The sequence below is a fragment of the Lontra canadensis genome, unplaced genomic scaffold, assembly GCF_010015895.1.
Source record: "Lontra canadensis isolate GAN:19392208 unplaced genomic scaffold, GSC_riverotter_1.0 scaffold50, whole genome shotgun sequence".
Lineage (NCBI taxonomy): Eukaryota > Metazoa > Chordata > Mammalia > Carnivora > Mustelidae > Lontra > Lontra canadensis.
In genome coordinates this window covers 8,673,946-8,690,730 of record NW_022631044.1, presented here as the reverse complement: position 1 = coordinate 8,690,730, position 16,785 = coordinate 8,673,946, and the positions used below count along the sequence as shown (strand labels likewise).

At 34.3% G+C, this 16,785-nt stretch overlaps 1 protein-coding gene across 2 annotated transcripts in view; it reads right to left on the bottom strand.

The window, feature by feature from the left end:
• The window catches only part of WDPCP (WD repeat containing planar cell polarity effector), a 363,960-nt gene extending 348,445 nt beyond the window's left edge, over nt 1–15,515 (bottom strand). For both annotated transcript variants that reach the window (XM_032873803.1, XM_032873802.1), the window contains exons 1-6: nt 15,471–15,515; nt 14,698–14,782; nt 9,741–9,788; nt 8,846–8,896; nt 6,866–6,936; nt 6,534–6,593 (exon numbers count right to left, since the gene is read on the bottom strand). In XM_032873803.1, the coding sequence (XP_032729694.1) occupies nt 6,534–6,593; nt 6,866–6,936; nt 8,846–8,896; nt 9,741–9,788; nt 14,698–14,782; nt 15,471–15,503 (348 nt within the window). In that variant the 5' untranslated portion in view covers nt 15,504–15,515. The remainder of the gene's footprint in view (nt 1–6,533; nt 6,594–6,865; nt 6,937–8,845; nt 8,897–9,740; nt 9,789–14,697; nt 14,783–15,470) is intronic.
• Between the last annotated feature and the right edge of the window lie 1,270 nt (nt 15,516–16,785).

Genomic DNA, 16,785 nt, shown 5'->3' with positions numbered 1-16,785 from the left:
TTTCTTTTCTACTCTGAAAGCATTTCAGATCTTCTAGCTTTGGTTTCCTAAAATTCACAGAATACACCTTTGTATTGACCTTTTCAGTCATGGGTTTTTTCACACTGGAAACAAGCATCTTCCAGTTATGGGAATTTTTCTTCTTTTATTTTTTTTGTTTCTTCCCTTCTCTTTCCTATTATTATTTAGATATTAAACCTTCTGACCTAATACTCTAATTTCCTTATCCTCTATTGCCTATTGTTCACTAATATGTCCTTTTGTCGTTCTGTTCTGCAGTACAGGGTTATCTCAACTTTCTCTTTCAATTCATTTATTAATTTTTCTATTTAAAATGCTGCCATATTTTTAATTCCCAAGAGCCTCTGCTCTTTTCCCCCAAGGATCATTTTTTAAAAATAGCTTCCTATTCTTATTTCAAAGATGCAACAGCTCCTCTTACATCTCTGTGAGGATTAATTTTAATTCCCTGAATTTGGTTCTGTTTATTGCACTGTCCCTGGTTCATTATCTTGTTTTAAACTCACAAAGATATGGATTTACTGATGCAGAATTTCTTCAAAAGTATAATTTCTAGCTCTCTGGTTATATTTAAAAGTAAGTCTCTTTAAAAATTGATTGTGAGCTTGTTATGCATTGGTAGGCTTATTAACTTATAACTCCACTATAAGAATATTGGATGGCACATCTACCTTTTCAAAGGAAACTACCAAATATTGGTTTCTATAGCCATTGCTCTGGGTTGACAGGTGGGGTAGGGGAATAATTTATTTTTTTCAGAGAAGGATCCTTTAAACAGGTTACACAGAGACATGTATCTCACTCCTAGAGAGGGGGAGGAGCTGGGGAAGATCTCACACATTTAATCCCATTATTCTTAGTCTAGTCACCTCACTTTTACTATGTATTGTGCTTAGCATCTTCAAGTCCAGAAACCCTCTGGGTTGATGTTTCCAGAAAATAATGATCCTATCTCATTTGTTCTTTACATAAACTGCCTCTAGCTTTCCTGTTTTAGCCTGCATCTTAATCCCAGGCTAATCTCTATGCCTTCTCTCTAAACTCTTCTCACTCTCTAAACTATCTTTTCACTAAACTTTATTATCTTTCTACCTGGAATCCTACAACTTGCACTCATAATGTCTTAGTTAGCACTCATAATGTCTTAGTGATTTCATGTGTCTATATTCCTTGACCAGGTTACACTGGCAACTCAGCACACATCTTACACTTCTTTAGTGCATCCCATAATGGTGGCACTCAATAAATACAGTGTGATAGGTTTTATATAAGTAATATGCTGTTTCTAATAGTTGTAACTTAAAGTTATGGTTTGTCAATTATTATTTTATGAGAAAACCAAACTGATTTTCAATACAATTTGATGAAAGGAAAGATCAGGTAATGATGCTATTAATTCTACAACTGAGGAAATTATGATAAAATGAGTTCCAAAGATTCACAATTTATCTGTGATAGGCTTAGAAAATAATTTATATTTTTACATAGCATGTCAAGTAATTCATTTATAAGAACCAAAACTATCTTTTCTTGGCATCTTTTAAAAGATTTATTTATTTACCTTAAAGAGAGAAAGCATGAGCAGTGGGAGGGGCAGAGGAAGGGTGAGAGAGAGATTTCCCAAGTAAACTCCCCCCCTGAGCACAGAGTCCAATGCAGGGCTCCATCCCAGAACCCTGAGATCATGACCCAAGATAAAACCAAGAATCAGCTGCTGAAATGAGCCACCCAGGCACCACTGGCATTTTAAAATTATACCTAGAAATGTGTAACTGTTATAGAAAGAAATCAGGATATAGCTAACTATATCATATACTTTTGTAGCTGACTATCTATATACACGAGTCAAATAATTTAATCTAAAATCACCATAATTGAGGTTATCTAACTTAATGATAACATTGCTTTTAAATAATTGCAGAATAACCTGTAAATATGAATGTGACTTGAAGCACAATAATTTAAAGAATTTAGAAATTCCACGCTACTGGTATACAATTTAATAGTCTCCAATGGGGAAACTATTATTCCTTTGTAAAATATTTATAAAATGAAGTTTGTAAAATGGTTTAAGAACTTCAAAGTGGAAATTATTAAACACTTTCTTATAATAAAATGATTTTAGGAGAACAAAAAGAAGAGAGAAATATTTTGATAGCTAATGAGACTAAAACTCTAAATTACATCTCATACTTTCAATGCATTTCTCTATTCAAAGGGATAGTCTGAAAAACCAACTTTAAAAAACAATTTTCATACAGGACATATGTACAAGTAAGTCCTGATTTATAAACTTTTGAATTTGCAAGTGAAGGGAATCATTCTTAAATGGTACAATCTGTAGGTCACTGGACCAACAACATGAACTAAGCGTTGACTATGATGACAAGCTATAAAATCCCATTATTCAACAGAGGGAAAAACCCAACCTCAAAATGTATCCTCTGAAATCCTTTATGTTTTTGTAGTTGCCCTGCTAATTGCTCAAAAACTGGACCTTTTGAAGAAATAAGGATGCCTTAAAAAGAAGACAGCCAAGATAAATTCTGTAAAGTCTTAAATTTGCCATTTTGGGGGGGTAAAAGATTTACATTAGTTAAGGAGTGTCTATAACCAAAGACTGAGAGTTCTAACTATGTTAGCACCAAGGTACTGAGGAACTTTAATTTCACTCCTTTTTTAAGACTATGTTGTGGTCAGTTATCATGTTAAATATATGGAGAAAACTACTAATAAAAATTTAAGCCTGTGTTATGTTTGGAGTCACCATACCGCACAAAAGGAGGACCCTTGAATAACTTGGGGAATAACTATTTTGCAACTAACAAAAGGTTAAGGAGATCCTTTTAAAAATATAGTTTGAGCACCAAATTTTTAATTTACTGTAATATTAGAGATCTTTAAGATAATGCACATACACACATATTTTTAGAAGACTTAGCTTGCAGTCTTGTTTAGAAACTGAGGAAGTGGATAAATAATGTTAGGAGGTCTCTCAAAGGCCCTAAAGATGTGGGGACTAATCAGGATGGACAGGATGGAGGTCAAGCTATCTTATTAAAATGTATAATCAACTCTCAATAGATGCTGAAAAAGCATTTGACAAAGTACAGCATCCCTTCCTGACTAAAACTCTTCAAAGTGTAGGGATAGAGGGCACATACCTCAATATTATCAAAGCCATCTATGAAAACCCACTGCAAATACCATTCTCAATGGAGAAAAACTGAAAGCTTTTCCACTAAGGTCACGAACACGGCAGGGATAGTCCGTTGTCACCACTGTTATTCAACATAGTACTAGAAGTCCTAGCCTCAGCAATCAGACAACAAAAAGAAATTAAAGGCATCCAAATTGGCAAAGAAGAAGTCAAACTATCACTCTTTGAAGATGATATGATACTATACGTCGAAAACCCAAAAGGCTCCACTCCAAAACTGCTAGAACGCATATAGGAATTCAGTAAAGGGTCAGGATATAAAATCAATGCACAGAAATCAGCTGCATTTCTTTACACCAACAACAAGACAGAAGAAAGAGAAATTAAGGAGTCAATTCCACTTACCATTGCACCCAAAACCATAAGATACCTAGGAATAAACCTAACCAAAGAGGCAAAGAATCTATATCTATACTCAGAAAACTATAAAGTACTCATGAAAGAAACTGAGGAAGACACAAAGAAATGGAAAAATGTTCCATGCTCCTGGATTGGAAGAACAAATATTGTGAAAATGTCTATGCTACTTAAAGCAATCTACACATTTAATGCAATCCCTATTAAAATCCCATCCATTTTTTTCAAAGAAATGGAACAAACAATCCTAAAATGTATATGGAACCAGAAAAGACCTCAAATAGCCAAAGGAATATTGAAAAAGAAAGCCAAAGCTGGTGGCATCACAATTCCAGACTTCAAGCTCTATTACAAAGCTGTCATCATCAAGACAGTATGGTACTGGCACAAAAAGACACACATAGACCAATGGAACAGAATAGAGGGCCCAGAAATAGACCCTCAACTCTATGATCAACTACTCTTCGACAAAGCAGGAAAGAATGTCCAATGGAAAAAAGACAGCCTCTTCAACAAATGGTTTTGGGAAAACTGGACAGCCACATGCAGAAAAACGGAACTGGACCATTTCCTTACACCACACACGAAAATAGACTTAAAATGGATAAAGGACCTCAATGTGAGAAAAGAATCCATCAAAATCCTTGAGGAGAATACAGGCAGCAACTTCTTTGATCTCAGCCGCTGCAATTTCTTCCTAGGAACATCGCCAAAGGCAAGGGAAGCGAGGGCAAAAATGAACTATTGGAATTTCATCAAGATCAAAAGCTTTTGCACAACAAAGGAAACAGTTAACAAAACCAAAAGACAACTGACAGAATGGGAGAAGATAGTTGCAAAGGACATATCAGATAAAGGGCTAGTATCCAAAATCTATAAAGAACTTATCAAACTCAACACCCAAAGAACAAAGAATCCAATCAAGAAATGGGCAGAGGACATGAACAGACATTTCTGCAAAGACATCCAGATGGCCAACAGACACATGAAAAAATGCTCCACATCACTCGGCATCAGGGAAATACAAATCAAAACCACAATGAGATGATGGTGATTCACAGGCCTGTACCCCTGGGGCTAATAATACATTATATGTTTATAAAAAAAATTAAAAAATTAAAAAAAAATAGCATCCCCCCAAAAAATAAAAAAAAATATGTATATAAAATGTATCATCACATTAAGAATGTGTTGATACTAAAAGGTCTATTTTAGGAATAAGTTATCAACCTCAAAAATTAGGCACAAAATATGACAGAACGTAAAGAAAGATAAATTTCATTGGAAATATTAAAAGTGACTCATTGTCACTACTACTAAGAAACCACTACTGTCAGTCTGGTATAAATTAGAGAAGTAATTTTATATATATATATATGTATATATATATATGTATGTATATATGTGTATATATATATATGTATATATATATATATATATATATATATATCCTATCATGAAAATTCCTTTTCTGCATTGAAGTAATTTAACAGTGAAGGACATCTTCCTCCTTATTCTCCCTACATACAAACACACACAAACTTGCTTAAAAATTAAAATGCAAGAGCACCTATTTAAAAAGGATTGCTTAAGGGTGCCTGGGTGGCTCAGTTAGTTAAGCATCTGCCCTCAGCTCAGGTCATGATCTTGGGGTAATGGGATTGAGCCCTGTGTCAGGCTCCCTGCTCACCGGGGACCCTGCTTCTCCCTCTCCCTCTGCCTCTTCTGCTGCTTGTGTGCTTTCTCTATGTCAAATAAAGAAAATCTTTCATAAAAATTAAATAAAAAAAAAAAAGGATGGAATATTGGGATGCTTCACTGCATATTTTAAGATGCCTAACATGTTCTAACTTAACCTGTGCAATTTTTAGGGTGGAGGCCATGAGACAGACCTCTTACTATGGGTAGTAGGCTTGCCCTCCAGTCAAATTATTTTGAGCCTGCTTTTAAGGTGAGTAATGGCATTGAGAAATACAATGAGTTATACTAAATTTAAAACTTTCTGGAGCATATTTTGTATTCAAGTTTTAAATTTGATTAAAACTTTAATGAAAACAAATTATGAATTTTTAAATAATCTCATCCTTTTGAATAGACTTCAAAGTCAAATTTAGAATGTATTATGCTGCTAATAATATTAATTCAGCCTTATAAACAGTCTCTGGAAAAAAAAATTATTTATGCCATTTGAGGAGTTAACTAGTTACCTTCAAGAGTAAAAGTAAGCTAGTTTAAACAAAAAATGAAGAAAAACTAGAGTTCATTAAAATGATAATCTATGGGGCACCTGGGTGGCTCAGTGGATTAAGCCTCTGCCTTCGGCTCAGGTCATGATCCCACTTTGGCTACTGAGCACTTAAAATGTGGGTAGTACAACTGAGGAACTGAATTTTTAAATTTATTTAATTTTAATGAGTTTAAATTTATTTTTAAATAGCCACAGGTGACTGGTGGCTATCATATTAAATAGCACAACTTAGAGGATTCAAAAAAATAAAAGCAAATGTCTTGTTACATTAAGTCTAACTCTAGACCACTTGTTGATTTCCATAAGCATGGTGCTCATCAATGTTTACTAGAGTAATATGCCAAAACACCTTCTGTCCTGTGGCTTTATCTTCAGTCAAAAATATTATCAAATCTATGCCAGGGAACATCTAATACAACATTCAGGCAAATATAAACAAAAAAAAAAAACAAACCATTTTTATTAGTGTTCATAGTGTCAGTACAACTATACTAATTAATGAGGCAGCCTGGTGGCCTATGTCAATCTATATAATGTTAATTCTAGAATGACTAGAATTCAAACTATGAAATATCCACTCCTAAAAAGTTTTTGTCCATTACCTATCAAAAACACAAGAATACCAAATACTGCACAGCTTTCAGTTCCACTGGTTAAACACTGCAAAAATATGTCAAACCATTTTACCTGACAGACATATTTGTTCTTCCATTTGCTCAGCACACAGTGACTGTTTTGCATCAATTCCTGAAGGAAACAGAAAAAAAGAGAGTGCAGTTGGCTATACACATTGTTGTTAGAGTTAGAGTGCTTCTGATTGGCAAGCACACTAAAAAAAAAAAAAAAGAAAGAAAGATCAGCTTGCCACACAAAGATGCAACTGTTTTGGAACTCCTTACTAGACAAAAGCAAAGCTATCATCACCAGGAGAGTTGATCCTTTATGAAAATTAAAACTGTTGAAAGATGTTTTTAAAATAAATTTGTTTGTTGCCATTTTTGAAACTTTTGGAAAGATACCTCCAACTCCTTGAGTGAGTCTCGAAGTTTCTCTGGGCGTCTATTTTTGAGTGTCCACAGATAATCTCGTGCTGGCAAATGAAACATGTACTACAGTTAGTTAAACATGATTTAAAAAGGAAACTCTGCTTAGAAGTGTGCCTTAGGAGCATTAAAATAAAACACCTCCTTAATTGAGAGGAAGTGAGCTTCATTTCCATCATCAAATAACAGCCTTTTGAAAGGCTTTGTCATAGGAACAGGATTTTTACCACAAAACAATCTCAGTGATCATAATTTTATGATGACAACCAACAGAGCTCAGAGAATCCCTGGGAAAGTTTCCTAGTCCTGTGAATCTGGTACCTAATTGTAAATGACCAACTCTTTACCAGAGAATGAACTTTCTCATACAAATCATTAGAAGTTCAATCCAAAAGAAATTCCAAATTCTGCAAATAACCCTCTCAGACCTGAAAATTCCTAAGAGTGAATGGATATACTGAGGAAAGAATAAAACACAAAATATCATGCACAGAATAAAAGTAAGCATCACCTATTAAAACTTTTTTATTTAAAATGAACCTCTTTAAAATGTACACCACAATTCAATAATAAGCCTTTGTTTTGTTTTAAATGCATTTAATTAAAAGAGAAAATTAGTTAGCAGAATCTCAATGTTAGCCTAAAACAAACTAAAAAGTTTTTTTTTAAAAGAGCAAATTATGGGCGCCTGGGTAGCTCAGTTGGTTAAGCAGCTGCCTTTGGCTCAGGTCATCATCCCAGGGTCCTGGGATCAAGTCCTACATTGGGCTCCCTGCTCCACGGAGAGCTTGCTTCTCCCTCTCCCTGCTGCTCTGCCTACTTGAGCTCTCTCTTTGTCAAATAAATAAATAAAATCTTTAAAAAAATAAAAGAAATAAAAGAACAAAATGTTAAATTCATTATCATATCTATTTCATCACAAAAATAAATTCACCTTTGAATTCTCCCAAATAATAATTCTAAAAATGAGTTGTATATACGTGTGTATGCTCTGTGCATATTCATTTAATACAAAGTATATACAGATATTTAAATTTAAATTTTACAGTAGAATTACTATAATCTTATTTCAGCAAATTAATTTCATTCTATAAATATAATGTATGATGTATAGAGCATATGTGCAAAGTTTTAAATTTATATTGCAGTCACTAATACAGCATTGAAAAAAACTGTCAGCTTGCCCATTTAAAACAAGAGAATAAGACGGACTTTCAACTCCACCTGTATTCCAAATAAAACTTAAATTATATTTAATTTCAAGTCGTTAAAGCCATCTTTCATCATAGCCATATTATATATTTATGTATCTGAGAACAGAAAAGACTAGAAAGAATAAAATGTTAATACTAATCATTGCAAATTTTTTTTTACAAATTTTATTTTCTTAAAATGGGTAAAACATTTAAATTCTGATAACAAAATGTTATCAAAATTTAAATATGATACATTTTTTTTTAAGATTTTATTTATTTATTTGACAGAGATCACAAGTAGGCAGAGAGGCAGGCAGAGAGAGAGAGGAAGAAGCAGGCTCCCCATGGAGCAGAGAACCTGATGTGGGGCTTGATCCCAGGACCATGGGATCATGACCTGAGCCAAAGGCAGAGGCTTTAACCCACTGAGCCACCCAGGCACCCTGATACACTTATTTTAAATATATTAAATGATATAAATAAATATGGTTCGTTAAGAAAGTTTATGTTTACACAGGCATAAATATTATCAATACTGGATAGAGATTTCAATGGTCTAAATTAGAAATGCTTACCAAATATAATTGTCACTCATATGTTTATATACCTAAACAATGGGAATTTATAATTTTAAGAAATGTGGAAGGAGTAACATTTTCTATTTGTGCAGAAAGCTTAAAATATATTTTAAGACTGAATCTTCAGGAATATTAAAGTTCTAGTTTTATAATAATTACAAAAAAGTATAAAGTAAGCTTACATTCTGCCAGTTTCTGCTTTTCTGCTAAGTTACCATGCTCTGTCACTGATACTGTGGCAGGAGAAAGAAGGAAAGAAGAAAAAAAAGTGGAAATTATTTTAATTAAAATACTTTGTATTTTTAAATGCAAATATATAATGTACATTATGCACACTGTTGAGACTAATAAATATGCTAAATTTTTTAAAGGCAATTGGAAAAATTATGCCATAATGTGGGTTCATTTCATATAGGTATTGCCTAAATTTGTAGTAAAAAGGCTTACATAGCACAACAGGTGGACCAATATCCTGAGCTCACAGTCTCATCACATAGGGAAGAGAACTGCACCCGAGTCCAGAAGAGAAGCTGCTTAAGTCTGTCATCAGAACCATGAAGTTAGCCTATTAACCACCAAGCTAAGGACACAGGATGCCCACACAAGCCCCACTTCAACAGAGACCAAACCAGGAAGTAACTAGCTAGAAAGACCTTTTGGCCTGTCATGAAACTTCTGGGATTAACAGGATTAATCAGATAAAGAAAATTGATCATTCACTCAGAAATGCCTATTTCAGATATCAGGTGAGGATCCGGGAGGCCAGCAACAGTGGGACCCACGCATTAACAATGCCCTCTACTGGGACACTGATAGATAAACGTGAATAGACTGTCCAGTTATCAGTTGGATCGGAAGTAAAATGATAATTTTCATGTCCTTCCATGGCATTTTCTCAATTTTACTCTATTTTATATAGAACAGATATCAACCTCAGTATTTTTCTAAAGAATGGAAATGAGTTTTTTTTAATTTTAGAATTTACCTAAGCTCAAAAAAAGAGTTTTTAATGGTCAGTACTATATAGTTCAGAATATTTCATTTATAAAAATTAGTTGAGTAGAACAGGTGCTTTACCTGGTGGGTCTTTCTTATCATAATACTGATAGATCCCTATGTCTCTATCTATGGAAAAGAAGAAATAAAATTAGATTATGGTAAAAAGTTCTGGAGAATAAGAAGCCAAACCGTATTATACAGCAGGACTGGGGTTACAGGGTGGGTAGGAAAAGAGAGAAACAATCTTTTTATGTTACTAGAAATAAATAAGTTCAAAAGTATCTGGACATGAGTTCATGTCCAGATTTTAGGGATATGCAGGAATGGACTGTATATCAATCTAATTTAAAAAGATTTACACAAAACCAGAAGGGCATGAGGAAAAGAGTAGTAAAATTAACTCAAATCAAGGAAGACCAACTTTTCTCTTTCACACTTCCTCTGATATTTTTCACAGGGTGCTATCAAAAAGAACTGCTTCTATGCAATGCCAAATGAAATTAGAGGATGGAAAAAAATTGCCCTACCTGTTGGATTCTGAGCTATTGCTTTCTTTTCTCCAGGTTAGTTTGAATCTAGTATGGTGCTTGGGGGAAATATCCAGGAGAGAAAGAGAAAAGTCGAGGAAAGTATGGTTAAGTTATCTGAAGTTTGCTTAGACTCAAAAATCTTTCAAACCCGTTCTAATTCAGGTGCTCTCTCAGGGATACAAAAGCAAAGCAAGGCTTCCTAGATGTTGACAGTGATTTAACCAAGGACTCTGTCCTTCAACTGAATTACAGGAAAACCAAATAATTTTGTCCATTTTATTCCTATCTGTGAATAGTGAAATTTTTTTTTCTTTTAAGTAATAGTTGTTTCCCTCCATGCAAAATAATTCTAGTTACTAACAAAAGGATCCAACTGTTTCTAAAAAAGTGGAAGCAGTACAGGCTGCCCCCTAGTGACTAACTGTTCCAAACTTTCTCAAACTGAAACATGAAACTTCCTCCCAAAAATGTATTATAGCTATGATTTTTATTTTTATTTTTCAAAGATTTATTTAAGTAATCTCTATATCCACCATGGGGCTCAAACTCACAACCCCAAAATCAAATGTCACATACTCTGCCAACTGAGCCAGTCAGGCACCCCATATAATTAACTTTTTAAATAGAGTTTTTCAAAACAGTCAATCCTGTGTACTTATTAAAGCTCCATTCTATTCATCATGACACTAATTGGGACATATAACTTTTCTTTTAGATTTTATTTTTAAGTAATTTCTACATCCAATTTGGGACTCAAATTTACAATCCTGAGATCAAGAATCACATGTTCTACCAACTGAGCCAGCCAGGCACCCTAGGACATATAACTTTTAAGAATACAGTTTATTTCTATTAGATAGATTGAAAATATCTAATAAGGGAAAGGGAAAGGTCATAAGTAGGACTCCTAAGATACTGATAATACTTTATTACATGATGATTTTATGGTGTGTTATTCTCTGATAGTTTAAAACATGAACTTACGATCTTTATACTTTGCAATACATATGCTTACTTCAACAAAAAGGTTTTTTTTTTTTTAAATCTAAGAACCATAAGCATTATAAACACAAGCAATATTTACAACTCTAGAACAGAACTATGAAGACCATAAAGGGGCCTGAGTTCTTTTTTTTTTTTTTTTTTTTTTTAGTTTTTAAATTTATTTAAGTAATCTTTACATCCAGTGTGGGGCTCAAACCTGCCACCCCAAGATTAAGAGTCACAAGCTCTACTGACTGAGCCATTCAGGCACCCCTCATACTTTTTTTTTTTTTTAAGATTTTATTTATTTATTTGACAGAGAGAGAGATCACAAGTGGGCAGAGAGGCAGGCTCTCTCTGCAGAGAGCCAGACGTGGGGCTCGATCCCAGGACCCTGAGATCATGACCTGAGCTGAAGGCAGAGGCTTAACCCACTGAGCCACCCAAGTGCCCCACCTCATACTTCTTTTTAAAAAATGTTTGCATTGATACCTTTTTGAGCTTTCTAGAAAAATATCACTAATTATGATATTACCAGTGTCTTTGCAGATATAAAAAGATGGCTATTTTTGGCTTTTGATCTTTTAAAAATTATCCAATTCAAAAATGTGCAGCGTTTTAAAAAATTCAGATATACTGCTCAAGTCTTTCAACATAAGCAACACTGCCACACTGTGTATCTTCTAGCCGTCAATACCTTCTCCTTAGAGATAACTATTTGCAATTATGAGTTGTTTCTTCTATATATTCCTCCATATTTATAAATAGTTTTCTCACTTTATTATTTCTTGATTCTTCAGTTATAGATATTATCTATTGCCTATCCATTATGGAAATTGAGAATTCAGTTATCTTTTACCACTGTGTACCCCTCTCTACCTATAGACGCTTAACTTCAACTTCTCCAAATCTTCCCAATATAATTAGGGCACAATTTTTGGTTAAGTCAGTGCTTACAATATTAATGAATACATAAATACTCACAACCGAACCATGGAGAAGGTACATTATAATTGCATTTCCTTTTTTTAAACAACTTCCCTGATGTTAAAAATTGCCTTTTCATTTGCTTTAAAAAAAAGAAAATGTTAACACGGTGCCTGGGTGGCTCAGTCAGTTAAGCATCTGCCTTTGGCTCAGGTCATGATCCCAGGATCCAGGGATCGAGTCCCACATCGGGCTCCCTGCTCAGTGGGGAGTCTGATTCTCCCTCTCCCCTCTCCCCCCAGCTCATGGTCATACTCTCTCTCAAATAAGTAAATAAAATATTTTTTAAGAATGTTAACGCTTACTAATCTCCAATATACTCTGACATATATCAGTGACCAATCAATACAATTTTTTTCATTGGTAAATCTCCAGTATACTCTGACATAGATCAGTGACCAATCAGTATAATTTTTTTCATTGGTAACATCTCCCTCTAGAGCCTCATGATCCTGTACTATTCTGGACCACCTAACTTCTAGGTTTGATGCATAGACAATGCCTATTTTCTTGACTAGACAGGTGTGTCTTCTGTCCTGACTTAATTCCCTTCTTTGGCAAGACACATATGCTCTGGTAGTTTAATGAGAAAAGGAAGGTAAATTTGGTGAGTATTTACATGGCTGAAAATGTCTTCTCACAACTGACTGACTACCTGGCTGGAAAAAGAATACTAAGTTAGAAATAATTTCTCTCTGAATTTTGAAGACATCATTCCATTGTCGTTTACTTTCTCTGTTGCGTAAATGTATGTATCCATTCTCCTGCTGGGTTGTTTCTAGTTTCCTGCGTCATAAACAGAACTATTATGAACATTTTGGTACATGTCTCCTGGTACACAAGTGTTGGGGCTTTTGTTAAAGTATATAGCCAGGAGTGAAATTACTGGTCAATACATGACATACAGCTTCAACTACACTGGTTTCCTAAACTGGTTGGACCAATTTATACTTTAACTAGTAGTGAAATAAGCTGAATTTCTCCCTGTGTGGTTTTTTTTTTTCCTCTTCTATTTTCGGAGAGAAATTTTTTTTTTTTTTTAGTATAAAAATTTTTTCTGCTATTTTCAATTTCCAAGAGGTCAGAATAACTCTCCAGTTTTCTGAAACTTCTGTATTTTATTTCTTGCTCTTCATATTTAAAAACGAGGCACTAGAAAGCTGATTAGAAGCTCTGTGTACACGAACGGGGTTTGCCAACCGGCGGGCTTCAACTCATCAGCCAGGGACCAGGGTGCTTCACTGGAGGACTCCTCAAATATCAATGTCTACAGGGCTTCTCTCTGGGGTCATGCAGTTGCTCCAGGCCCTCAAACTCCCTCTTTCTTGGAAAGTATACAACTGGCTGCAATACATTTCAAAATCAAGTGGGATTAAGAGGAATTCACCCATCAGTATGTAGGTTTTCACTTCATTACTGTGTTCACTTCTGAACCTTTCCCCTGCCTTCTTTTCCTGGGGCTGATGTCTCCATGTATGAGACATTTTCTTCCCCATGTATGAGAGGTATCTCACTACTTCTTAAGCAAACTTTCAAGTCCCTTTGTTGTCACCCTCATGCTGAATCCCCATCCTTCTGCAGTTATCTGGCTTCTCAAACTTAGCTTTCTACAATTTTGAGACACAAAGTGGCTGTCTTTGGAATTCTTTTCTGTAGACATTTGATACTCAGATTTTAAAGGTTTGCTAATTCCTCCATCCCTTCCATCTTCCAAAAATTGCCCAATTGCAATAGTCTCCTCTCCTCTCCTCTCTTAGTCCTTGTGGATTTATGACTTCTTTATTTTAATTCACTTACTCTCTCATTTGAGAAGAATTTGGGGAGGAAGCAAATGTGTGTTAAATCTACCTTGTTTAACTGGAAATTCTATCCTTAGCACATTTTGGGCAAAGTAAACTTAGTAAAATTATAATTACATTTGCAAGGCAAACCATCTTCTTAGTAATGATGCTAAAGGCATATAAATAAAACTCTCCTCCTAACTACTAGAGTTGTTTTGGATAATCCAAGAGGAGAAGATTTTTTAAAACCTATTTCTTAGCAATACATACTTTATGCTATAAAACTAATAAGCATCATTAAAATATAATTACACTACTCCTGTCCCAAAAATGTGAAATGAAAAAACATGAACATAATTGTACATCTTAGCTGTATGTTTGATATATTATCTTAATATCAAGTAGAAATACCATTACCATTAGCTAGCTAGCCTGCAAATATTTATTAATATAAATGAGTTGTTATGAGTACTCCCAGGAAAAAAAATGAACATGTATTTTATCTTAAAAAGAAAAAAACATTAGGTCAATAAAATTAATTTTCACAACATAAAATCTAACTCAAGTTGAAAAAAATAACTTATTCAGAGTAACTAAAAAGAATTATTTTTCATTAGCCAATTTTTTCATTAAGTATAAGAAAATTATGCAACTCTAGCTAGAGAGTGCTGGCTCTAACCTTTGCTAGTACTTACTTAATAACATTATAACTTATATTTGAAAAATACTAAAATTAACCCAGAGCTCATTTACCTCCAATGTGTAAGGTATTCTTCAAAGACCACAGGTGCAGTTCAGTCAAGCAGAAAGACATCTGATGGCAGAAGAAATCTCTGTCCTGTTTAAAAAACAGTTAAAAATAGATGACAATTATTTTCTATTGTCAATAAAACCAAGATCCCTTAGAAAAATAACAGAATCATTTAAGACTGGCTCTTAAAACCAGAGCACACTCTGGTACTGGGCTATCTAGAGGTGTGAGAGGGAGAACAAGTAGCAGTGTGAGTAAAAGGATGGCATATCCTAGGCATGGTGGTAGATTAAAATGCATGGTAGAAAATGGAAAAATTAAGCTGAAAAGGGTGACAAGGAAACAGGCTATAAAAATAACAGAGATATTTGGATTGATCCGAGTTCACTCTCTTCCTTGAACTCAAGTGCCTTTAAAGGTTGGAGATAAAACAAAGGACTCATCAGTCTCCAAATCTATCCAACTGTCACCAGACGGGACTGCCACTGTATACAGTTAGGGGGCAGAAGAGCTAGTGGACCTCATTACTATGAAAGAGGATGAAGTTCCTTATCAACAGACAGTAGAGAAAAAGTGGTATTAAGCTCATTACAAGTTTTCAATTCAACTGGGCATTATCTCAGAGTTGTCTCCTTTAGAGTGACTCTAGCGATGCTACTATATTCAAAATATTCCCAAAGCCATAGTCTTTGGAATTACTTTCAGTTAGTTTTGTGAGGCTTATTTCAGGATTATTACTTTAGGGTTACACTTTTTTTAAAACCAAAATACTTACCATATTAGAATATGTAAACAGCACCCTTCTCATTTGGATGGGTGAGGCCTGGAATGTTTGTTTAAAGAAACACTTAATAAATTAAATAAATATTTATTTGCAATTTAGTAAGCTTAATGTATAGATTCTAGACTCAAACTGCCTGGTTTCTTACTCTAACTTCTCAATTTGCTAGCCAACTTGGACAACTGACATAATTTCTCTAAGTTCCCCCAGATATAAAATGGGTATAATAAAGTACCTACCTCAGGACTACTGTGAGGACACTTTTATTCAATTAATTTATTGTTACCATTGTTGTTGCTGCTACTGCTATTACTCAATATGTCTAACATTATGCATATTTATATGGAAAAAAACACAAGAAGTGTATTACAATCTTTCACGCTGGATAGTAATTTCACAAGGTGAAATGAAAGAAGAATAAGTACAAAGTACAATAGGGGTTTTATGAAGGAAAACATCTATTTGTGGACGAGTTTTTACACAAGAGAAAATATTTGAATCAGGACATGCAAATGGATTAATATTTCCCTGGGAGCAGAGAGAAACTATGATGAAACAGGAGCATATTTCCTCTGATATAAAGCAACAGAAGTCACAACTTTTAGGCTACACTAGAAAATAAAAACTTACATTCTTCAATTTAGTGTTTACTCCGACACCAATAATGAGAATTTATGACAACGTGGGCAAAGACAAGGTTGAAGTTTAGCTGTTAGTAGCTAAATAAAAAAGTCTTATTATGCAAATTAAATATGAAAAAAATCTTATGGCTAAAGCCAAAAGGGCCATACCTTTACTTATATATCAAAAGCAGTCTGCACTTGAAAATGTTTTTTCATTTAAGTTAATAATAAAGAATTTGTCAACTTTCCCATGATAACAGAAGTGGAGAGTAAAGAATAATTCTCCTTGTAATCTATATTCGCTATTTTTTTAAAAGATTTTATTTATTTACTTGTCAGAGAGAAAGAGAGAGAGGGAGAGAGCACAAGCAGGAGGCAGGCATGGCAGGCAAGGGGAGGAACAGGCTCCCGCTGAGCAAGGAGCCCTATATAGGACTCGATTCCAGGACCTGGGGATCATGATCAGAGACAAAAGCAGATGCTTAACCTATTGAGCCACCTAACATTCTCCACATTGGCTATTTCTAAGAAGGAGGAATGCTTTTAACCTGAAAACCAAGAGATCCACCACCCATATTTTTACTAAGTCTAAAAGTCCTACTAAAGTACTCAGAAATAATAGAGTTTAGGGGAGAACAAGCAAAATGAGGTCCATGGAGAGTTTCAAATGTCAAATGCAAAGGCCA